We start from the raw sequence: 23393 nt of genomic DNA on the forward strand, positions 1-23393 counted from the left end.
AAAAAGTGAAAACAGCTAAAAAAATCCATCAACTGGCCGGAGCTGTCACTGTGGAGTAGTAGGCTAAGCCTCCTCCTGCCATGCCAGCATCCCATATGGGCACTGGTTTGTGTCCTAGCTGTTTCTCTCTGATCCAGCTCTCTGCTTATGGCCTGGGGAAGCAGTGGAAGATGACCCAAGTGCTTGGACCTCTGCACCTGCATGAGAAACCTGGAAGAAGCCTCTGGCTCCTGGCTTCAGATTGGCCTACCTCCAGCCATTACAGCCATTTGGGGAGTGAACCAGCGGATGGAAGACCTTTCTCTCTCTCCCTCCCTCTCTCTGCAACTCTACCTCTCAAATAATAAATAAAATATTTTAAAAAAGACCTAGAGGAAAGTGAATCAAAAGATACTTATTAAAAATATCCGTCAACTGATGAAAGAAATAACAAAATGTGGTATATCCATACGATGAAGTACTATTAAACCATAAAAAGGAATGAAGTTCTGATACTATACCATGGATGAACCCTGAAAACATCATGCTAAGTGGATGCAGTCAGATGCAAAAAAATCACATCGAATTCCATTTCTGTGCAGTGTCCAAATGGGGAAACCCACAGAGAGTAGAGTAATAGTTGCCCAGATGGAGAGGTGAGGTGTGGAATTTGTCACTGGCTGCCCAGCAGTGTGTTGTGAACATATTCTGTGCAACTGTGATTGGACTGTGGTGATGAAGCACAGCTCTGCAGTGTGCAAGTTACATGGGTTAACTGTCCAGCATACTGTCGCTCCCCCTCTTCATGGAGGAACGACACAGGACCCTGCGCTGTTCTTTTGTCTGCTCGGCCCTCCCCGGGTTTGCTGCTGGTTCTTTCCGGGTTGGCTACCGACCCTTCCACCTCCGTGGAAGGGCGGTTCCCCCTGCCACTTTCCCCACTTCCGCGGGGGAGCAGCACACCGCCGGCCGGCTCTCTCGGGGGCTGCTCAGGTGTTCCTTCAGATAGATGTTCCTGGTGCATGTTGTCTCTCTCCTCCTTTATAGTCCTCTTCCACCAATCCCAACTCTGCTACCCACACACCGAGTACGCTGCTCTCCTCCAATCAGGAGCAGGATCAGCTCCTGCAGGTCATCACTCAAGTTGGTGAGAGGCAGCTGCATAGAAGCTGTTTACTCCTCTCCCAGCGCCATATTGTGGGAGAGCAGATGTATAGAATAAGTCTTAATTCCAGTAACAGTCTAGTCCGAGTTGCTCCCCACAGCATACAAACTGTCTCTCAGTGAGGTTGTTAAAAAATAAATCCAGGAAAGGGACTCATTGGCCCAGCTTGGGTCAAATGTCCTATTTTTTTTTTGAAGGTTTATTTATTTATTTGAAAGGTAGAGTTACAGATAGAGAGAGAGAAGGAAAGAGAGAGATCTTCCATCCACTGGTTCACCCCCAAAATGTCTGCAATGGCTTGGGATGGACCAGGCTGCAGCCAGAAGCCAAGAGCTTCATCCAGGTTCCCCGCGTGGGTAGCAGGGCCCAAGCACTTGGGTCATCTGCTGCTGCTTTCCCAGATGCATTAGCAGGGAGCTGGAGTAGAAGTGGAGCAGCTGGACTCACACTGGCGCCCACATGGAATGCCAGTGCTGCAACAGTGGCTTAAACCACTGCACCACAGCTCTGGCCCCAGATATCCTATTTTGAACTTGCTGTGCCAAGTAGGGATAGGGACAGAGGGAGGGTTTGTAAGAGTGTGACAGCTCCCCTGGGCAGAGTTTTTGTCTCATTGGTAGGGGAAGGTGATGGCTCCGAGATGGGGGAGGGTATTAGCAGACAGAATACCAGGTGCCTGCGCTGATGGTAACTGAGAGAGTTTGTGGTTACCCAAACACTGAATGTTTCCTCTGAATGACCTCAGTAGTTATCACAACAACCCCGGGCATAGAAAACCTGTTTTCTAGGAGGTAGAGGCTCAGGTTAAATGAATTACCCCAGGTCACTTCACGCGTTACGAAGTGATGTGGGGGTAGGGTTCAAACCCAGCTCTGATGGCAGCCTCCTCACTCAAGTATGAGGCCATGCTGCCTCCCTCTGGCTTTAGACAAGTTGTTAAAAAATGCTGGAACACCCCACTGTAGACTTAACTTCAGGTCCATCCTTTATTACGTTTACTTATTACTTTACTGTAAAAGAGACCCTTTGTCTGATGTGAAGCCCCTGGTCTTCCCTTTGCCGCTGGTGTGGGACTATCCGTCGTCAACTCTGAGGGTCCCAGGAGACTGGAGATGATTGTGCAACCTCTGCTAACCACGGTGCCCTCCACCCCACATTCCCGCTGCCTGTCACGGGGATGGAGAGCAGGAACACGACCACGTCTTGCTGAAATCATGATGCAGGAGGTCCGAGGCAGTCTCCGGATCCACCAGCCGGTTACCGTTTGCTCTCAGAACCAGAATGAGGGTTCATTTGGCAAGATGTGCGCATCGCGAAGCAATACAGCTTATTTCCCAAGTATTCACAAGCTGTCCACTTAATCATCCGCTCTCAAATGCTGCCAGAGATCTGAAGGCAAAATCGATGGGTGCCAAGCCTGCAGGTCTGCAGCTTCTCAGACCTCGGTATTTCTCTGCGGCGCCATGGTTTCTCCAGTCATGAACCGGGGTTCCACAGCCCCACCAGCACATTCCTCCCGTCTCCCAGGGTGGGGTCCATGCGTGCCTGGGAGGTAAAGTCAGCATCCAGTGAATTCAGCTGGGCGCCTGCCTGCATGCGCCTCCCCTCTGTGGAGCTACGGATCCTTCTTATCCGTGTTTGCCGTGGCCTCTCCAGGACGAAGCGTGCTCTCCTGGGTGGAGAAGGCAGTGAGAATGTGGGAGCGGAGCGGCCACTCTGCTTCCTCTCTGTCCTCTGCTGCTCACGGACCAGCCACCCCGGCAGGAAGCAAAGCATCCCTCCTGGTCCTTCAGATGTATACAGCCGCCTTTCCATTGTCCTTGGCGCTCGTCACCTGCCGGCTCCCCGACACAGTTCATCCCTATCCCAACCGTGCCTCATTTCAGCCACGGCTATGTGCGCACTGGCCACCTTTCAGTTGTGTCGTCTGAAAGTCCCAGCTAACGTGACACATCTCAGGGGCCACCTCCTTGTTCCCAGCGTTGATTGTTTGAACTTAGGACAACCTGTTATATTCTCAGAGACTGTGCTTTCCAGGAGGCCAGAAGGAATAGCATTCATTGCTTGTGCACTGGAAATGTCACAGCTATGACATAGATTTATGTCATAGAATTGTGATGTGGGTTATCATTGTGTCCATTTGATAGATGAGGAAAACTGAGGCCCAAGTAACATTTCCCCAAGATTACACAGTTATTTTATGGTGCAGCTGGGTAGGTCTTGACCACAGGCCATCTAATCTTGAAATCCAAGTTGTCACCCAGGAGTCTTATGGATGAGGAGGTAGACCCTGCCACAGGGACCCAGAGGGTACTCTCTCAGGTCTTATGTTTGTGCATACCTGTATCAACTGAGCCAAAACAGAGCCCTGGGCAGGAGTACAGTTCTCAAAACGGGCCTGGGGCAGGCATTTGGCACAGTGGTTAAGGTGCTGCTTGGGATGCCTGCATCCCATTTCAGAGTATGGGGATCAAGTCCCAGCTCCACTCCTGATTCCAGCTTCCTGCTAAGGTGCACCCTGGGAAGCAGCAATGATGGCTCAAGTAGTTGGGTTCCTGCCACCCACATAGGAGACCTAGATTGAGTTCTGGGCTCCTAGCTTTGGCCTGACCCAGCCCTGGATGTTGTAGGCACTTGGGGAGTGACTCAGGGGATGGAAGATCTCTCGGTGTCTATCTGTCTGTCTCTCTCTGCCTGGTCTCTCTGTCTCTCTGCCTTGCAAGTAATTAATTTTTTAAAACAGGAGCTTGTGTCATAGGGTGTTGAGAGACTCCCATGAGCTCATTCATTCGTTCACCAAATACCTGTCAGTCACTGCCCTGTGCTCTTCACAGCCCTGGGTGTTCAGGAGGCAAAGGCCTCCTGTTTCCAAAACAGCTTTCCCCATCTGCCATGGGGACCACATGACATGGTCTTAGGGGCACGTGACGTGGCTCTGGGGCTCACTTCTAGTCACCCTGAGCCTGTTCCTGCTGCAGGCACCTGGGGGCACAGGGGTGGAAGAGGTGCTGCTTCTGGCTTTGGCCAAAGCAGTTATCACCACTCTTGGCTTAATGAGACCTTTAGATAATCTCCATAAAGAGGAGGCTGTGGAAGGTGTCTTGCTGATTGGAGGGGAGAGCGTCGGGCCTGCCTGCCTGGGCCTGAGCATGGGCCAGGCCACGGCAGTCCCAGGGGCAGCTGCTGGGATGTGAAGTACTTGAGAGAGGAGCTGCCCCATCCCAGCTTGGCTGTGGGGCTGAGTGTCACAGCTTACGGTCTCCTCGGTACCCTTGGGATTGGTAGGAAAGAGAGAAAACCCAGAGGAATGGGTTATGGCCCCAGGTCAGAAACAAGGGCAGCCAGGTGGTGTCCTGAGACTCAGCTTCTGCCTCCGTTCAGTGGGGATAAGCTGTGAGCGAGTCTGGGAGGTGCTTTGTGAATGCCAGAGCCCCATGTGAACAGAAGTGGGTTTACCGTCATTTTTTTTTATCTTTTATTTAATGAATATAAATTTCCAAAGTACGACTTATGGGTTACAATGGCTTCCCCCCCCATACCGTCCCTCCCACCCACAACCCTCCCCTTTCCCACTCCCTCTCCCCTTCCATTCACATCAAGATTCATTTTCGATTATCTTAATATACAGAAGATCAGCTTAGTATACCTTAAGTAAGGATTTCAACAGTTTGCTCCCACATAGAAACATAAAGTGAAAAATAATAGATGATTTTTTTTAAATGATGATGAAATCAGATCAGACCTATTGTCATGTTTAATCCCAGTGAGAGTCAAGTTGGGAATTGATAATTTCTTTTTTTTTTTTTTTTTACAGAAGATCAGTTTAGTGTACATTAAGTAAAGATTTCAATCGTTTGCACCCCCATAGAAACACAAAGTGAAATATACTGTTTGAGTACTCGTTATAGCATTAAGCCTCAGTGTACAGCACATTAAGGACAGAGATCCTACATGAGGAGTAAGTGCACAGTGACTCCTGTTGTTGACTTTACAAATTGACACTCCTGTTTATGGCATCAGTAATCTCCCTATGCACCAGTCATGAGTTTCCAAGGCTATGGAAGCCCCTTGAGTTCTCCGACTCTTATCTTGTTTAGACACGGTCATAGTCAAAGTGGAGGTTCTCTCCTCCCTTCAGAGAAAGGCACCTCCCTCTTTGAAGACCTGTTCTTTCCACTGGGATCTCACTCACAGAGATCTTTTTGCCAGAGTGTCTTGGCTTTCCATGCCTGAAATACTCTCATGGGCTTTTCAGCCAGATCCGAGTGCCTTTAGGGTTGATTCTGAGGCCAGAGTGCTATTTAGGACATCCGCCATTCTATGAGTCTGCTGAGTATCTCACTTCCCATGTTGGATCACTCTCCCCTTTATTTATTCTATCTGTTAGTGTTAGCAGATACTAGACTTGTTTATGTGCTCCCTTTGACTCTTAGTCCTTTCATTATGATCAATTGTGAACTGAAATTGATCACTTGGAATAGTGAGATGGCATTGGCACATGCCACCTTGATGGGATTGAATTGGAATCCCCTGGGTTTACCGTCATTTTTAATCTCCTAAATGAGGCCCTGTGGCTCTTCTGCTTAGCTCACCCCTGCCCCTCACTGGAATCCACATTCCCCACCATGGCGTACCAGACACCACATGGTCTGGCCCCTTCCTGCCTCCTCGGCCCCCTGTAGCATAGTTCCTCCCCCTCTCACCAAACCCCTTCCTGCTGGCCCTCTGACAGCTCCCAAAACAGGCTGAGATCCTCCCTACCACCCCGGCCTCTGTGTGTTCCGCTCCACCACCTGGAGGTGTGCCGTGGCCAGGTCCTTCACCTTCATTCAGGTCTCAGGGTCAATGTTAGCTCCTCACAGAGCCCTTTCCTGACCATCCTCCTGACACCTGGTTGTTTCTCTTCCTAGAAACAACTCTAAGGCATGGTTTCTATGTAGTCCCTGACTTGTTATGGTCTTTCCCTTGTAGGAGGTTGGATCCATTAACATAAGGATTTTGTCTCTTGTTTACTATCAGGTTGTATCACAGTACCTGGCACATCACAGGCACTGATATCGGATGGATGGATGGATGGATGGGTTGGTGGGTGAATGGATGGATGGGTGGATAGATGGGTTGGTGGGTGGGTGGGTGGGTGGATGGTTTGGTGGGTGAATGGATGGATGGGTTGGTGGGTGGAGGTATAGGTGGGTGGGTGGGTTGGTGGATGGATGGATGAATGGATGGATGGATGGATGAGTGGCTGGGTGGATGGGTGGGCGGGTTGGTGGGTAGAGGTATGGGTAGACTGGTTGGTGAGTGGAAGGATGGATGGGATAGGTGGATAGATAGATGGATAAAGTGGATGGATGAATAACTGGATGGGTGAACGAGTGGATGAATGGACAGGTGGATGTGTAGCTAGACGGATGGCTAGATGGATGGACGGATGATAGGCTGGGAAGCCTGGCTTGTTTCCCGAATGGCCCCTCTCTTCCTTACTGCCTGCTTCTCTCCCTCAGATATGGAGACATGGTGCCCAAGACAATTGCAGGGAAGATCTTCGGCTCCATCTGCTCCCTGAGTGGCGTCCTGGTCATTGCCCTGCCAGTCCCCGTGATTGTTTCCAACTTCAGCCGGATTTACCACCAGAACCAGAGAGCTGATAAACGCAGGGCACAAAAGGTAAGCCTCCCACCCAGGGACGGGGAGCTGAGGGGCCGCCCCAGGGGAAGGCCTGCATCTTGGCCTGGTGCAGCTGGGGCGCAGTCAGGTGGCCAGACCTGGAGTCCTCGGAGGCTCATTGCAAGGGCAGTCTCTGGTCATGGAAGGTAAGGCAGCTTCATGTCCCTTCCTACCCACCAGTGTCCTGAACTCTGGCTCCCGGCCAGCTGCAGAAAGCCACAAACCCTCAGTTATCTGAAAGTGGCCCTTTGGAATATCCTATGGCAACTCCCTTGGTCCCTGGCTCCACCACTGGTCCCTCAGCCATGGCCACTCGGCAGTTCCTGGATGCCTCCCTCCCCCAACCAAGAGCTCACCAGGGAACAGACTCTCTGTTTAAAATCCTGTGACAGCCTACACAAAGCCTAGTGACACAAACAAATGTGCTGGAAAGAAAAATGAACGCTGTGGGAGGAGACTACTAGGAGGCCTTTGATTCCGGGGACAGAGCACACACAGGCTTTCGTCACCTCCGGGGTACATCGGGAGGGACACAGAACGCAGCTGCTGTCAGGAGTGCCCCGCAGTCCAGAGAGGTTTTCTGGTGATGCCCAGCATGTACCAGGACGAGGGCTGGCAGGGGGAATACTGTCATCTGCGGGGTTGGAAGGCCATGGTGCCCAGAAGGAAGCCCCCTCCTCCCGGGAGCCCTCAGCCTTCTCTACAGAACAGCTCCACCACTCAGCCAGCTCCTCTTCGGCTGAGTGTCTCAGGCACATGCCAAGTGAAGGCTCTGGGATACTGACATTGACCAGGGCTCCTATCAGCAAAGGGATGTCTGAGCAGGAGTTTTCCACGCCTCTTCTGATCCAGGCTGAAGTGCGGCACCCCTGGAGCAGCAGCTCGGCTTCCAGGGGCGTGGTCAGAGCCCTTCCAGGTGGCCTGGGCAGGAGGGAGCCTTACTGACAGATCAGCGTACGGAGGCTTGGGGTTTTGTCTCCTTATTTTATTCTCTGTGTGTGTGTGTACGCGCGTGTGTGCATTTATTCCACTAGAATTTGCTGAGCACCTGCCGTGCGCAGGCCCTCTGCGTGGCAGCTGGATTATTTCCTTGCCACATGGTCCCTGCTACCGGCCTTCCACTTGCAGGAACACCCCAGGGAGCAGGGCTTCACTCTGGCTCAAAGGCATCCAGAATTTCAGAATGGATCTGGGAGTGCTGAGTAGGTGAAAGCCAGATGCAAAATGTCTGAGGATTCTTTTTTTTTTTTTTTTAATTTATTTATTTGTTTGAAAGTCAGAGTTACACGGAGAGAGAAGGAGAGGCAGGGAGAGGTCTTCCATTCACTGGTTCACTCCCCAGTTGGCTGCAATGGCCAGAGCTGCGCCAATCCGAAGCCAGGATCCAGGAGCTTCCTCCAGGTCTCCCACACAGGTGCAGGGGCCCAAGGACTTGGGCCATCTTCCACTGCTTTCCCAGACCATAGCAGAGAGCTGGATCAGAAGTGGAGCAGCCGGGTCTCAAAACAGCACCCAAATGGGATGCTGGCACTGCAGGCGGCGGCTTTACCCACCACACCACAGGACTGGCCCCTGAGGATTCTTTTATAAAACTCTACAGCATGCCTTCAGATCCATGGGTCCTGTGTCTGTGGACACAGCCAGCCACGGATGGAAAATGTGGGGCGGGGGAGTGGGGTGGAACGCGTCTGTACCAAACCGGTACAGACTTTCCTTCTGACCATTGTTCCCTAAACAACACGGTATGCCCACTACTTACATAGCACTGACATGGCATTGGGTATTATAAGTAATCCAGAGAGGACTAAGAGTGTGCAGGAAGATTGTGTAGGTTGCATGCAAATACCATGGCATTTTATGCCAGAGCCTTCAGCTTCTGTGGATTTGGGGAACCTTGGAGGAGCCTGAGGCCAGTCCCCCACAGACACCAAGGGATGGCCATGTTGCAGTCGTTTGCCTATACAAGGATGTAATTATGTCCTAGATGCAGTTGTTTCCTCCCTGAGCGTATCACCTGGCCTGTGCCCTGTGGCCAGCCCCTCCATGCCCCTCTGCTCCCCTCTGCCTGTGCTGAACCAGGTTTGTGCTGACCTTGACCTGGTCTAACAGCACAGCCTTCACACTCATCTTCTGGCTCCTCTCCGGCACCTGCCTCCTCCCTCTTCACTCAAGGTCCCAGCCTCCTTGCCCCCCTCCTCCCACCCTCTCACCCGCTATCAGCCACCCAGAAGTAGAAGGCTTCTGTCTCCACGGTCAAGTCAGCTGGCAAATCTGAGCAACATCGAAGTCAATTATGCAGTCCTAGTAAAGGGGCGAGAACACGCTGGGGTCTCCTTTCCAGTACCAGGAGCCTGAGGCCCTGAAGGTCCAAGGACCCTGCAGCACCCCTGCCCCACTGTCTCCCAGGAGACAGGGCTGACCCCGGTCTTGGCAGAGAGCAGAGAGTCACGGGAGTCCTTGGCTGGCCTGTGGCTGAGCTGGCACCTGTGAGCCACCCCAGCTGTGCTCCAGGCAGCTCCTGCAGCGCCTTTGCTTCCCCTTCATGCCCGAGCCTCACCCACTCCTTAGAGCTTTCTGTCCCGGGAAGAACGTAACAGCAGCCATTTCCCCGGGCACTGTATAAGCTCATCCGGTGTGACTGCATCCAGAAGGAGTATCTTCAGCTTACTCCTCCCTCTAGCTGCTGAAGAGGAGCCTCCCTCCTGGCTGCCTCCACACCCTCTCTCTCTCTCTCTCTCTCTCTCTCTCTGAAATCAGAGTAAATATCTACAGTGTTTTCACCTAGCTTGGATACTGTTTCTCCTCAAGGTTGCTCTGCTGTCTCTTTCACCTTGGGCTTCCTGCAAAAGGGGAAAACTAACAATGCCTGCTTCAGGGGCGGGGGCGGGGGGTTGTCTGTCACCATGAAGCCAGGCAGGCAGGTCCAGGGGACTGCGTGGGGGCTGGGGAGATGGGTCGGGAGGAAGTCAGGGGAAGCTGATGATGGTTCTCAGCCCAGGCAGCAGCCCTGAAGCTGCAGTAGCCACAAAGGTTAAGCTCTAGCCGCTACCCCCCACCCCCACCGCCCCGTGCTTTGAGCGTCAAGGCTCGCAAAGCAGTTAACGTCGGCATCCACTCCCCGGCATGACTGATGGGTGTGCGATTATGTCAGAGACTGTGTCCTCTGAGCTAAGTGAATGGGAACTCCTGCGGGAAGTGTCATAGTGGACAGAGAGAGAAGAACACCCAGAATGGGCATTTGGTGCCCGTCTCCAGTTCTGGTCCATGCCCATGTTCTTTGTTATGGAATGTTTTCATTGAGTCCATTGTAGATCTGCATGTAGTTGTAAGAAATAATACAGAGAGATCCTTTGTATGGTTTTCCCAGTTTCTCCCAATGGTAACATTTTACAAAACTACATACAAGAGTATCACAGCTAGGATAGGGATACAACTCACCAATCCTATCCGTATTGCCCCACTTCTACTGTGTGTATGTGTGTGTGTGTGTGTGTGTTACAGTTTTATCATCCACAGTTTCATTTCTCCACCAGCACAACCTGATGACTGTGATAGTGAACAGTGCAGGGCCACAGAGTACCCTGTGCTGCTCCTCTATTATAAACACATCCCCCACCCTGCCTCCACCCCAGCCCTAATGTGGGGCAACCAGGTATCTGTCCTCCATTCATAAAACATTTTCACTTCAAAATTGGGCTCACACAGCAGCTAACCTGTGGGGAGTGGCCGTTTTCGCTCCAGCTACCTCCTGGAGAGCCTTCCAGGTGGCGGCCGAGTGACTTGTGGGTCTGTCCGTGCCTCTTGCTGAGCACTGCTGCACGGCGTGCCTACACCAGTGTGTTTACTTGCCCGCTGAACAGCGTCTGGGATGATTCCATTTTGGAGTCGTCACAGATGAAGCTGCTGTGAGCATCCGAGTCAGGTGTTTATGTAAGCAGAAGCTTTACTGATGCGGGGGTAAATGCCTGAGAATACAATTGCCCGTGTGCTCTTTCGGCCTTCCCATTTCTCCCACTTTCTCCCTCGTCTGCCTCTCCCAGGGCGAGAGAGAGAAAAACGCTCATGGCCAAAGGGCAACTGCCAGCCAGACCACTAGGATGGGCTTAATGGTGAAAGCCCCCCGAGGGTGTCCTCAACACAGAGCACCTGGAACCACGCTAGGGTCCTCCGCCAAGCCCGACATCTCCACACCTGTTGAAAATGCCACTTCCGGGGCGTGCCTCATCAGCTTGAGAAACTTGTGCAACAGGAGTTGCCATTCAGGAGCAGGAATCAGCAGCAGGGGCTAGGGAAGCAGCATTCGGCCTGACAGTTGAAGACCAGAGCTGAAGTCCACTGTCTTGCCCTGGAGAAGTCTCTTCTCCCACAGACTGCATTTGCTTGTCTTTGAAATGGCCCCCATGACCTCTTCGTGACTTTCCTCCCATTGTCCTCACATCACAGAAGTGAGTGAGTGAGGCTGACCAATCCACACAAGGATTGGGCCCATTGCAAAGCCTTCAGAAGCATGGGCTTCCAACCATCTGTGTGTGGTTGTTTTCCTCGGCCATGACAGGTGTTAGTTGAGCACCTGCTCAGTGCAAAGCCCTGCCTTGTGTGCTGGAGATAAAAGTATGCATAGGACACAGGACCTGGGTCTCAGGAGCGCAAAGCCAAGCCAAAGAGCACCCCCTCCCCAAATTTCATGTGCTGGGTTTGCTTCTGTAAACACGCCAGAAACCTCTTTATCCTGCGTGGGACGTGATTAAACGATCTGGTGCATTTGATATGACAGTCTGTTGCCTTAATGGAGCCCAGGGAAAGATAAGTTTAAAAGAAGTGCCACAAAGGAGAACAGGAGAATCTTTCATCTCTAGAAAGTAATGAAGACAGACCCCAGATACGAGAAAGGTTGGCTCTAAGTGGTGCGATCAGATTATATAAGGCTGTAATGAGCTTGACACAATTGGATTTCCATATGCACCTCTCAGCACTGAGCACTCGCGCAAAGCAATCACAGCCACGTTCTCAAATGATGAGGGACTTGCCTGAGCATAAACAGGGCCGGAGCAGGATTCTCAGGGAGGAGGATTGCCCCGGACCTTGAAACGGTGTTCTTTGCTCAGAGAGGACAAAGGATGGGCGGGGGGGGGGGGGGGTGCTGGCTTGCTTAGCTTTCCTTCCCAGGTTCCCTTTTCATCCTCTCCTTCCTCCGATGTATAGGAAGATCTTCCAGGCACAAGGCCTGGCCTCTTTCCCATTTCAGAAGCTAGGGAGGAACTGTCCCTGCAAGGTGATAATGGCCAATGTTGGCCATCCCAGGAAATGGCAGATACCATGTGACCTCGGTGCCTTCCGTAGACACCTACGTGGGTGATGAACCAGTGCAGCGGGACAAGTCATGGAAATTGCCACAATTTCCCACGGGTTCTCCCCTGACTCCGAGCCCATGCTGACGTTATGTGAGGACCTGCGCTGGGGCAGGAGGAGCCACCTGTCTCTTCCAGGATGTGTGTGTAACCCATAAGAGCACTCCTGCTTCGCCCACGAGCTGGGCCTGGACCTACAGAGTCCATGCCTCAAGCTTTATTTTCTTAGACCAGTGGGAGCTCTTCCACTCATTCCTCCTCCCTCTCTTCCAAAAAAAATAAAAACTCCCCTCTTAGTCCTCTGCCTGGTTGTGCTGCTGTTACGGCGACACTGATTATGGTCATTAGGAAGGAGAAGAGCAGCCAGCATGTGCAGTGTCTCCTGCTTCTGCAAGCGAGAGAGATGAGCTCCTACCAAGATCCCATTCAGCCTCCTGCAGGGCCTTCTCTGCAGAGGGCTTCCCAGGGTGGAGCTGGAGAGAGCTCCTGTTGTCCTACTTAAAGCCAAAGTGGCATGGAGAACCGTGTCCCTCCCCCCACCCCGGCCCTCTCTGGGTCTTCTCTCTTGCAGCCACACCAATTCCACAAACAAGCACAGCAAAGTAGGCATTTGTGGCCACTCCCGGGCATGCATCCACTCCCACAGACACACATGCAATTGCAAACACTTACTAATTTAAAAAAAAAAAAAAAAACTGAGAACCTGCTGTGGTCCAGGCACTGGGTACTGTGTGAATACCTGCCCTCCAGGTGTTTATCTTCTAGTGAGCGAGTGGCAGTAGCAAAATAAATCTGAGCGGGTCTTTAAAAAGTCTGTGGCAAATTCTATTATGAAAAATAAAACCGTGCATGGATTTCAGTTTTTCTGCACTTGTCCTTTAACTCCATTGGCCATGAACTTTAAAAGTGACCTTCATATATAAAATGTTGGCTGCCTTAATCATAAGTGCTAAGCCAAAAATAGAGCATAGAGAAGGAGTTAAGAAGTGCTAGAGGCACAAACCCACACTCCTTGCTTTTAATCACAGCTCACTGTTACTCAGGGACCTGCCCTATGCAGGGAGCTGCACTGGACCCTAGGGGAGAATCAGGGCAGCCATCCACAGACTCCTCTAAGGAGAAAGTGGAAACGCTCCAGTAGACGAGTGCGTGGCATTGCGCACAAACACAAGAAGGTCCTGAAACCCTGGGGAGGAAAGACCCTGGGTGAGTCCCATCTCTCCTACTAGGATGGCACCCAAGCCTGAGTGGAAGCCTCAGAATTCTTGCCACAGAGGGACTCCATAGCATCTCGGACCCAGCTCCAGGATCTATGACCAGGGCTGCACGAGGCAGGGAAGAGGCAACCAGTTCATCAGGCAGTCCCTGGGAAGCCAGCCTCGCTTGGGGCACCCACTCTCGTGGCTGCCTGTTTGTATCCCTGATCTCCGGTCTCCCTCACTCTTGTGTTATCTCTGCCCGTCACAGAAAGCCCGCCTTGCCAGGATCCGCGTGGCCAAAACGGGCAGCTCCAATGCCTACCTGCACAGCAAGCGCAACGGGCTCCTCAACGAGGCGCTGGAGCTGACGGTAGGTGCCCAGAGGGCCTGGGCAGGGAAGGAGCCAGCGGAGGACGGGCTGCTTCTCTCTCCGGGGCACCAGCACCTCTGCCACCCTGAGCCGCAGTCTGAGCCCTGGGCAGCATATGTTTCCAACTCTCTCCAGGGCACGGCCCCTGCCACCCTCATACCTCTTCCTAGGAGTCTCACCGTGACCCCCAAACTAGCCCCTAGACCACAGCCCAACACATTCTGTGCTGGCCCTAACGTTTGGTTCCCCCAGGTGCTTCTGGTGCCCTCCTACCTTCCGTGGAGAACCGAGAGAGTTGCCAAGGGGCGGGGCCGCCTGCCTCCTGCTCAGTCTCCCTTTCTTTCTGACTAGGGCACCCCTGAGGAGGAGCACATGGGCAAGACCGCCTCACTCATCGAGAGCCAGCACCATCACCTGCTGCACTGCCTGGAGAAAACCACTGTGAGTGCCAGCCCATTGCCGCCTCCCGTGTCATCCCTGACCCCTGCCCTATCCAAAGACTGGACCCATATGTTCACCCTGGGCCAAGGTCAAAGTGTGTAGCTTCAAGATCCAACAGGTAGAGATGAGGGCTGTCCATCAGCCTTCACGTGAAAGATCCTAAGGAGCAGGGCCAGGTCACAGTGGGTGGTGGGGCCGTGGTGGGGGCTGGGGAAGGGTGGCTCTGTCCAGCAGCAGCATAGAGGCCACGCCCCCAGCCCTCCCCCACACCCCTGGGCCAATCCCCTCAGTCCATCTCTTGATTACTGAGGACCAAGGGCCCCTGCCTGTCTGCTTCTCAATTCTGATAGGCACCACCCTCCAAAAAAGGTAGGGCTGTGTTTTGTGCCCACCTCTCCCCTCCCCCACTTCGCTCCCAGGCTAGGCTGATGCACTCTGTGGATCCCTTTGCTCCCTGCCTTCCTCTGGAAGCCAGAGGCAGTGAGTGCAGGAGGCAGTGCCTAGATTTCTGCAGGCAGGGTTTAACCAGTACCGCTCCCTCAGTCACCCTGAGCTTCCCAGGAGTTCAGCGCGGAAAGGCTGACTGTTACAGCGTGGGTTAGGGTGCCGCGGCTGGAATGTGGAATGATGCTTGTGCCTCACCAGCAGGCTGAAAGGAAGGGCAATGGGCTCAGCCCCGGACCCTTGGCAGAAGGCTGAGGAGTAGCACGGATGCGGGGGAGGAGGGGCAGACAAGCTGAAGAGGACCAAGCGAAGCCTTTCTCGGCTCCTTTCTGGGTTCTCCCTCCCCAGAGAGCCTTCAGGCAGGGCTCAGCCTACAAGGAAGGGACTCTGATCCTGTCCCGATTGTTCCATAGCCTGGTCTCCCAGTGTCGGGGGGAGTGGATATTAGATGACTCTGGATCTGGAACAAATGTAGGCACCAGAGCATTTGAGCCCAGGAAGGACTTGGACAACAGGAAGGTCCTCTACAAAACCCGAGCTTCTGGATTTGTCATCAAGAAATGTACATGCATGCCCAGACTTTCTCTCGGAGGCTCGGAGCCTGCCAAAGGGATAGGCCTGGACCCCCTGCCCTCTCCAAGTCGCATGTGCTGGTGGAATGTGTACATTGAAAGGGAATGGGTGAAAAAAATCTGAGTTTGAAAGGCTGGAATGTTGACATTGAAGAAATGAGATGTTGGAACTAAGAGATGGAATGCTGGCATTGCAGGGATGGAATGCTGAATGTGAGGGAAAGAATGTTGGATTGTGGGTGGAATGCTGGATTTCAGGGGAGGAATGTTGGGGTGGGAGGAGTGAATGTTGGGTTTGAGCAGGCTCCTGGGGCAGCCAAGGGGTGGAATGTTGGGCTCCGAGGGTGGAATGCTGGGATTGAGAGGTTGAATGTCAGAACTGGCTTGGGAATGCTGGAATGTACAATCAATGGTGTTTTTATCTTCTGTTGGCATGTTGTCCTGTAGGGGTTGTCCTATCTTGTGGATGATCCCCTGTTATCTGTACGAACCTCCACCATCAAGGTATCACTTTTTACAAATTCAATTGATGTCTTTCTCTCTGATTCTTCTGAGTCTGTGGATCCTCCTCTTCTCACCCCTGCTCTGGCTCTCTCTGCATGTGCTGCTGATTCTCCCAGGGCTCGTCCTGCCTCTGCCGTCACCCTAGTACCAGCTCAGGCTTCCAGGTTTTTGTGCTGAGCTACCCAACTGCCTTTCTCATTCCCAATCTTGACCTCCCCAGGGGCTTGGAAGGCTGGTGGAACATGGCGCCAGTGTTGGCATCCTCTTTCCACAAGCCGCATCTGTCAGGGCCACCTCCCCAGCCCCGAGGGGACTCCTGGGACTGGTTGTCAGGGTTGGTCTCTCTCTGAACTCTATTCACACGCTACTTCCGACTTTCTGCTCACTCTGGCAGCCTTGGCCAGACCACTCATGCCATTGATTTTTAGTCACCTTGACCAAACAGCCATTTTTCACTTTTCCTGGGTTCAGCTACACCTCATGCCCGTGGCCTCCAGTCAGGAGACTGTTAGCATACCCTGCGCATGGTTGCAGTTGACTTAGGGCACCCTGAGTCTCCAGGTACATTAAAGAGCCGTATTCCACAATCAGGTGAAAAAGAGACAGTACTTACAGCATATTCCCGATAGTTTGACCCAATTGGCCTGCAAGAGCAATGCTCTCCCAGTTCTATGACTAACTCAGCCCCTTGAAAAGCTTACATCACACCCTTCAGGTTCCCAAGGATCTTACTCATTAAACTCAGAAAAGACGACCCAAATCCCCACTACCCATAGTCAGTGACTCCCTAGCTGCCACCCCTGCCAGATCTTGTACAAAGCCTATAAAACGAAGTCTGTGCTTTCATCTCTGACCATGGCACCAAATCCCGTGTCCTCTGTACTCCTTCAGCTCAAAGCTGTGGGCGGGGTGTGTCTCACTCCAGGGTGTAACAGCCGCAGCCCCCACCCTTCAGTCTGATGGCCAGGGCTGCCACTATGATTCTCTTCCTTTCCCCTTTGGCTGCCTGTGGGACACCACCCCCTCCTGAATGCTTATCTGGGATCCAGGCAAGGGGGAGCCCTTCCTTCAAGGCCCAGAACAGAGACAGGCAGCCCTGCAGAGTCTGGGAGCTCAGCCCCCTCCTCCCCACCGCCTTTTCCTACTTCTCCTCCTCCTGCCTCCCACAGAACCACGAGTTCATTGATGAGCAGATGTTCGAGCAGAACTGCATGGAGAGCTCGATGCAGAACTACCCGTCCACCAGGAGTCCCTCGCTGTCCAGCCACGCGGGCCTCACCACCACCTGCTGCTCCCGCCGCAGTAAGAAGACCACACACCTGCCCAACTCCAACCTGCCAGCCACTCGGCTGCGCAGCATGCAGGAGCTCAGCACCATCCACATCCAGGGCAGCGAGCAGCCCTCCCTCACCACCAGGTGAGCCGCGCCGTCCCCGTCCCACTGCCCGCAGAGGCCTCAGACTTCAGAATCCAACCATGCGGGGGTGCCAGAGCCTCGGGATGCCTCTAGCCACGCCCCCTTATGAGTCCCCTCTGCCTGCCCTCCCCCACCTTCCTCCTCATCCTTGCAATTTCCCCCAAAGGCCTTTTCTAGGCTGTTGGGGGATACCCTAGCAGATTTAGGTTAAAATCCCAAATCCAAAAATGTCTTGCCCTGGTGCAAAGAATGGATAATCATTTTCTCAAGAAATGAATCTGCACAGGTGCATTACACACGGCTTATCCGGGGTCAATTTTGAATTTCTTTTTTTTTTTTTTTTTTTTTTTTTTTTTTTTTTTTGACAGGCAGAGTGGACAGTGAGAGAGAGAGAGAGAGAGACAGAGAGAAAGATCTTCCTTTGCCATTGGTTCACCCTCCAATGGCTGCCACGGCCAGCGCACCGCTGCTGATCCGAAGCCAGGAGCCAGGTACTTATCCTGGTCTCCCATGGGGTGCAGGGCCCAAGAACTTGGGCCATCCTCCACTGCACTCCCAGGCCACAGCAGAGAGCTGGCCTGGAAGAGGGGCAACCGGGACAGAATCCGGCGCCCTGACCGGGACTAGAACCCGGTGTGCCGGCGCCACTAGGCGGAGGATTAGCCTGTTGAGCCGCGGCGCCGGCTTCAATTTTGAATTTCTATGTATGTTTAGGCAGCCTCTAAATGAGTTGCAGAGAAATGGGGCAAGCCAATGCCCAACGTCACGGATGACAAACCACCGGGGAGAAAATGTCTACCCGCAAAGCCCAGTGTGCAGGGACGCTGCAAAAAGTTCATGGAAAGAAAATGGAATAAAAGATCATGCCAATTTTAAAATCTCAAAAACACTAAGTATTTTTTTATAAGCTGAATCATTTTTCCTGTGAACTCTTTGAAGACCTGCTGACTGCGACTTTGGGATTGTTAGTAGACTAGGCTAAGAGTTAGAATGGTTAGTGACATGCCGGTCAGCAGAGGCAAAGAGAAGAGGGACAGCACAGTGTCCTCCCGGCTTTTATCAGTGGGGGCCCAGGTGGCTTGGGGTGCTGGCAAGCAGGAGCCGTCACCATCTCCCTCTTTTCTATCCCAGTCGCTCCAGCCTTAATCTGAAAGCAGACGACGGACTGAGACCAAACTGCAAAACATCCCAGATCACCACCGCCATCATCAGCATCCCTGCTCCCCCAGCGCTAACCCCAGAGGGCGAGACTCGGCCACCCCCTGCCAGCCCAGGCCCCAACACGAACATTCCTTCCATAGCCAGCAATGTTGTCAAGGTCTCTGCCTTGTAAAAACCACTGGACAGTGGGCCAGAGGGGGTAGCGGGGAGTGAAGGGGGCTGGCACGTGGGCGGGTGGCCGCTGGGACCACTCCCTCCCCCTTTCTCCACCATTTCTGCCTGCCCCCGTTACACCCCTAGCACTGAGACTCGTGCCTGGAAGGAAGCGGCAGCAGCGAAAGGGGCACCTGAGGTCCATGCTGCTGGCGTGGACACAGCCCTGTGACTGCGTCTCACTGGGGCCGGAGGACGGGACGGGGGGAGGTAGGGGACGGGCTGCTGGGGGCTGTCGGCTGCGTGCCCGGGCGGGGCCTGGAGGAGGAAGCCTCATACCAAATAGCAGTTGTTTCTGGAGACCCCAGTGAGGAAAACGCAAGGCCAAGAGTAGCACAGAGGCCAAGCTGTCACATGCAAAACGGGAAGCAAATATAACACTGTGTATTTAAGCACCTTTTTCAAGGCTCTTAATGGATAATATTTATTCATGGGAAAAGGTGGAAAACAAAAACACCAACGAATTTTTGTGAAATGTTTTTCTCCATGGACCCAACACCTTTAAACCAAAACAATGCATTTTGTGAGGGTTTTTTTTTTTCTCCTTTTATAGCGAAAGCGTTTAGGCTAAGAAGACCGTTCTTATTGAGTTCCCTCTCCATTCCCCCAGGAGGGTGAGGTCAGCTGAGCCTGGGCCCTCGCTGCCCAGCTGACGTGCACAGAGCTGCCAAGTGACCACGTGGCAACCCGTCTGCTCCGTCTGTCCCTGTCCCTTTTGTCTCTGTACCTCTCTGCTTGCCCCGGCTGTTTCTCTCTCCCAGCCATCTCTCTCTCCACGGTCCCTACTGATCCCGAGACGCGCTCGCAAAGCCTTCTCCGTCACTGGCAAGTGTGACAGACTCATGCCTGGGAGCCGCATCTGTGTGAATGCCATTGCAGAAGAGGAAAGAATGAAGCAGAACCGGGGCGAGTTGAGGAGCGAGAAGATGCTTCCCTGGTGATCAGAACCGCTGGTATCGTAGATCCATTTCCAGGGAAGAAAGGGAATGATCAGATTTATCTCTGGAGTCTTGAAAAAGGAAAAAAGCCGATGCCGGAGAAGCGGCCAGCTCGGGCATGTGCCAGTGAAGGGAACATGAGACCCCGGGCGTGGGGCCGCGCTCAGCCCTGTGGTCCCTTGCTACGTCCCCTTGTTTTGGGACCCACCATACAGCCCATCCGGAGCTCTGCCCAAAGGCCCCAGGAGCACTTTACTCCAAGGAGGACAATGGTCCAAGACCAGGAACCTTCTGACTACCGCATGCCTGGGGCTGCTCCCAGATGGAGGCTGCCGAAGCTGAAGCCCCTGTGTCCCGTGAAAGATGCTCCAAAAACGTCCAAGCAAGCAGGGGACTCTCACTGACTCCCGCCTGGTCCGGAAGATGCCTTGAGGTCTGAAGAGTCTTCGGGCCTGGTCTCTGAAGATGCCTGGAGTGTGGGAGAAGCGGGAGACCCTCCATTCAAGAGAGGGAGTGCAGATGATTTCTAGAAGACCCAAACAGCACTTCTGTCCAAGTGGCTTGCACTCTGGTGGGGCTGGGAACAACGTTGCCGGAATTCTCCAAACCGTTTTCACTGCTTAAAGCAGAGCAGGTGGGCCTCAGGGTTAGTGACAAATTCTCCCTGCCCTCCCAACCCTCATGATCCTATTGCAACCTGTGTGCCAGGGCTCTGAGTTCCAGGTGTTTATCAAGAGCTCCTGAGCCATTCTGCAGCCTAGTGAGTAGCAGCTGCTTTGCAGGCCAGGACTGCCTCTGCCCACCCCAGCCATCTAGATGAGGTCCACCGGCCAGGAACTTAACCACCCCATAGGGCTTCCCCATGACCTCAGCTCCATTGACCCTGGACGCAGGCAAGGTCAAAGGGTTCCGAGGTGGCACCTAAGCAGGCAAGGGCAGAGAAGAGGGAGCCTTCTTTCCATCTTGATCTCTCATGCTTATCCTCACTGACCACTGGCTGATGCCTCTCTCTCTGAGTGTGGCCTCAAGGATTCCCCTTACTACCATGAGAATGGGGTGCATCCTGCCCTCTGAGCTTATCATGATCTGACAAAGCAGAGACGCTTTACCATACAACAGCAGAGGAGTGCACAGGTGTCCACACAACCAACCTGAACATATCCAAGAGTAAGCACTTAAATCCATTCCCTCGGTACACGTGTCACCAGGGAAGGGAGAGGACCAGGCTCCATTTGAAGGGCAGGCAAAGGACTAGAAAAGGAATGGCTGATCCTCTAAGTTATACCTCCAAAGAGCTGAGTAGCCGAAGGCATGAAGGGGTGATAGGGACATGGTTGTAAACACATACAATTGCCTTGCTTAATTTGAAAACAAGTCCTCACAGGGTTAGGGTAATGACTGATAGAGTACACCAAGGGAGCACGCGAGTAGTTCCCACGAGAATAAATGTCGAAAGTCGTGTCGCAAAAAGATTTCCTATGTGTTTATTGAACTGAATGTTTTGTGTTCCTTCAGTTTCATTCCCCAAACCCACATCATGCCAGTTCCTAAAAGACTGTTAGACCATCCCTTCATCTCCATCCCCCATGGTAGCCTTAGCTGAAGACAAAGGGCCCAGTTCACTTCTGGTCCAACAGACATCAACCCAGGAAAATGCCTCATCTATACAACAGCATACCACCAAACTACACTCCTAAAGGTTATTCATAAGTAAACACAGGTCCAAAGTGTGCTGCGTCTAAGCCTACTAGCCAGTGACTGAAGAACCGGGATATCAGGATTTTCTGGGGGCCAACAGTTGTCTGGGGTGATGATGACTCTTGAGCTTCATGGTCCAGGAACTACTTCAGCATAATAGAAGTTTCTCAAAACCACTTATCCCATTCACGAAGCATCAGTGGGAAACAAGAAGCCAGCAAACAAAAAACCTGAGAGCTAACATTCAAATGTCCAATGAATGGCTACTTGGGAAATATAGTATTGAGTGTATCCGAATTAGAAGAGACTTAAGATCGAATTCATTTCACATTATAGGAAGCTGAGGCCCAGAGAAATTGACTTACTCAAGGTCATGCAGTGATTTAATGAAAGAGCTGGCACCAGAATACTAGAGGAGTCCCTTGGCTGTTAGTCTAATACCTTTCCCACCACATCCTCTGCCTTTCAGAGCAGTGATGCATTGGAGAAGACTCTTCAAAGAATTCACGCTATAATTACAGACATAGCCGGGTGTTAATGTTGGTACTACTTGGCCACACCTGGCTGGACTAACATAAACCATATTTCAGAAGCCATCATGCCCTGGGTAGAACCAGCTGTGGCCCATCAATTCTGTCAGAAGGTGAACAGATGAGCAGTCAAGTTTCTTTCCATCACATGCTGACTGTTCACCGTGGAGAGGCAGCCAGGGCAATGGCATTTCAAAGCATGCCTTCTGAAGTCCTTTTGATCCTTACTACAGTCTGATGGTAGTAGGTCAAGTCGCTAAATCTTCGATTCAAAGAGAGCAAAACACGTGTGAAGAAGCTGACTGGCTTATCCGAGTTCACATGGCAAGTTAGTGGCAGAACTGACTGCAACCCAGGACTTAAGTCATCTTGCCCTGGGGTTTTTGCCCCCACACCATGTTACATTGCTCTGGGGCTTGCTTATTCCATCTTTAATGCCTGGAGGAGGTAGCATTCTTGAAGAACCAGGAACTGCAGAAGCTATTTCTTTCCTCCATCCTCTGCTTTCCTAATTAGTGTCCAGCTCAGAACTAATTGCATAGAATCCCTTCCAAAAGTTCAAGTTATTCTGAATGCCAGTTGAAGACATTACTCTACAGTATCATAGAATTTAAACAAATTAGACAGCTACCATTGATCCATAGAAACAAAAAAGGCAGCACTGACTTCAGGATTTGCTGAGGACCTTATTCACCTTCCAAAGTAAGATTCCTACAATTCAGGATTAGATCATTTGTTAGAATATAGACAGGGAAAGTGTACTGTGAGACATTAGGTGTCTAGATTTTTGTCTCTTTTAATTTTGCAGAAGTAGTGGTTGAAATTGAGCTAACGCTAGACTCTGAAGTTATTAGTGGAGTCTGGTCACCCAGGTTCCCGCTTCAAATCACCAGGCAGCGACGAGGCAGAAGCATCGCAGCACTGTTCATGTAAGACTGTTAGTGCCCCTTCCACACTGGTTGGCGTGGTAACCCTGACCATTAGGAACCTGAAAGACCTTTACTTTCCCTCTCCTATTTCCTAATGAAATCTCATTATTTGCAAAGCTTGAGTGGCGGATGAAGGAAAAACATGATTAGGACCCGTGACCCTTGGAGCCCAAACAGCATCATGAAGAACATTGATAAAATTGAGAGAAAGTGGCTATCAGAAAATGAAACAGCTTCCAAGGGGTTCTTTTGAGTCTTGTTTTCTATTCAGAACGTTCTGTGTTCTTTCTCATCAAGTGTAGGGATGACATCCATCTTAGCAGGTTACTTAATACACTGGCACTGACCCAAGTCCTGGGGTGGGGACGGGGCACCTGGACCAATGGACTATTTTACAAACCTGGGAGGTGGGAGGGATGGTATATTTTTGATAACCAGACATTCCAGTATGTTTTCCTTAGAGGTCACCCCCCCATTAATGTTATCGTGAGAAACATCAAGTGTGTTCTTTTCTATTTTCATATAATAAATGGGCTTAAAGGCTTACCAACATCACAATGGCAAAGAAATATTCTGTACAAAACTGCAGGAAGATAAATGTGAAAACTTTGTATGGGAAAAAAAAAAAAACTCTTTGAGTTTCCTGTTGTCTTCTTTTGAAACTGTAGTGCATATGTTAAACCATGTATATCATTTACAGTATTGAGTCGTGTGCCACTGCTGTACCCAATGTATCCAATCTGGATTAAACAAACTATGTGCCACAAACCCTAAAATGACTAAGGATGATTCTGTTAGCACCAGTTCTTCCCTTCTAA

General features: G+C 51.9%; 1 protein-coding gene across 4 annotated transcripts in view; it reads left to right on the forward strand.

The window, feature by feature from the left end:
- Nucleotides 1-23351, forward strand: part of KCND3 (potassium voltage-gated channel subfamily D member 3) — a 233720-nt gene extending 210369 nt beyond the window's left edge. Inside the window, exons 3-9 of one of the 4 annotated variants that reach the window (XM_070076668.1) lie at nucleotides 6649-6811; nucleotides 13627-13728; nucleotides 14080-14169; nucleotides 15633-15689; nucleotides 16859-17106; nucleotides 18238-18424; nucleotides 19091-23351. In XM_070076668.1, coding sequence (XP_069932769.1) covers nucleotides 6649-6811; nucleotides 13627-13728; nucleotides 14080-14169; nucleotides 15633-15689; nucleotides 16859-17106; nucleotides 18238-18424; nucleotides 19091-19108 — 865 coding nt within the window. In that variant the 3' untranslated portion in view covers nucleotides 19109-23351. 4 annotated transcript variants of the gene reach the window in all.
- Nucleotides 23352-23393: the final 42 nt, after the last annotated feature.

This window comes from Oryctolagus cuniculus, chromosome 7, assembly GCF_964237555.1.
Source record: "Oryctolagus cuniculus chromosome 7, mOryCun1.1, whole genome shotgun sequence".
NCBI classification, from domain to species: domain Eukaryota; kingdom Metazoa; phylum Chordata; class Mammalia; order Lagomorpha; family Leporidae; genus Oryctolagus; species Oryctolagus cuniculus.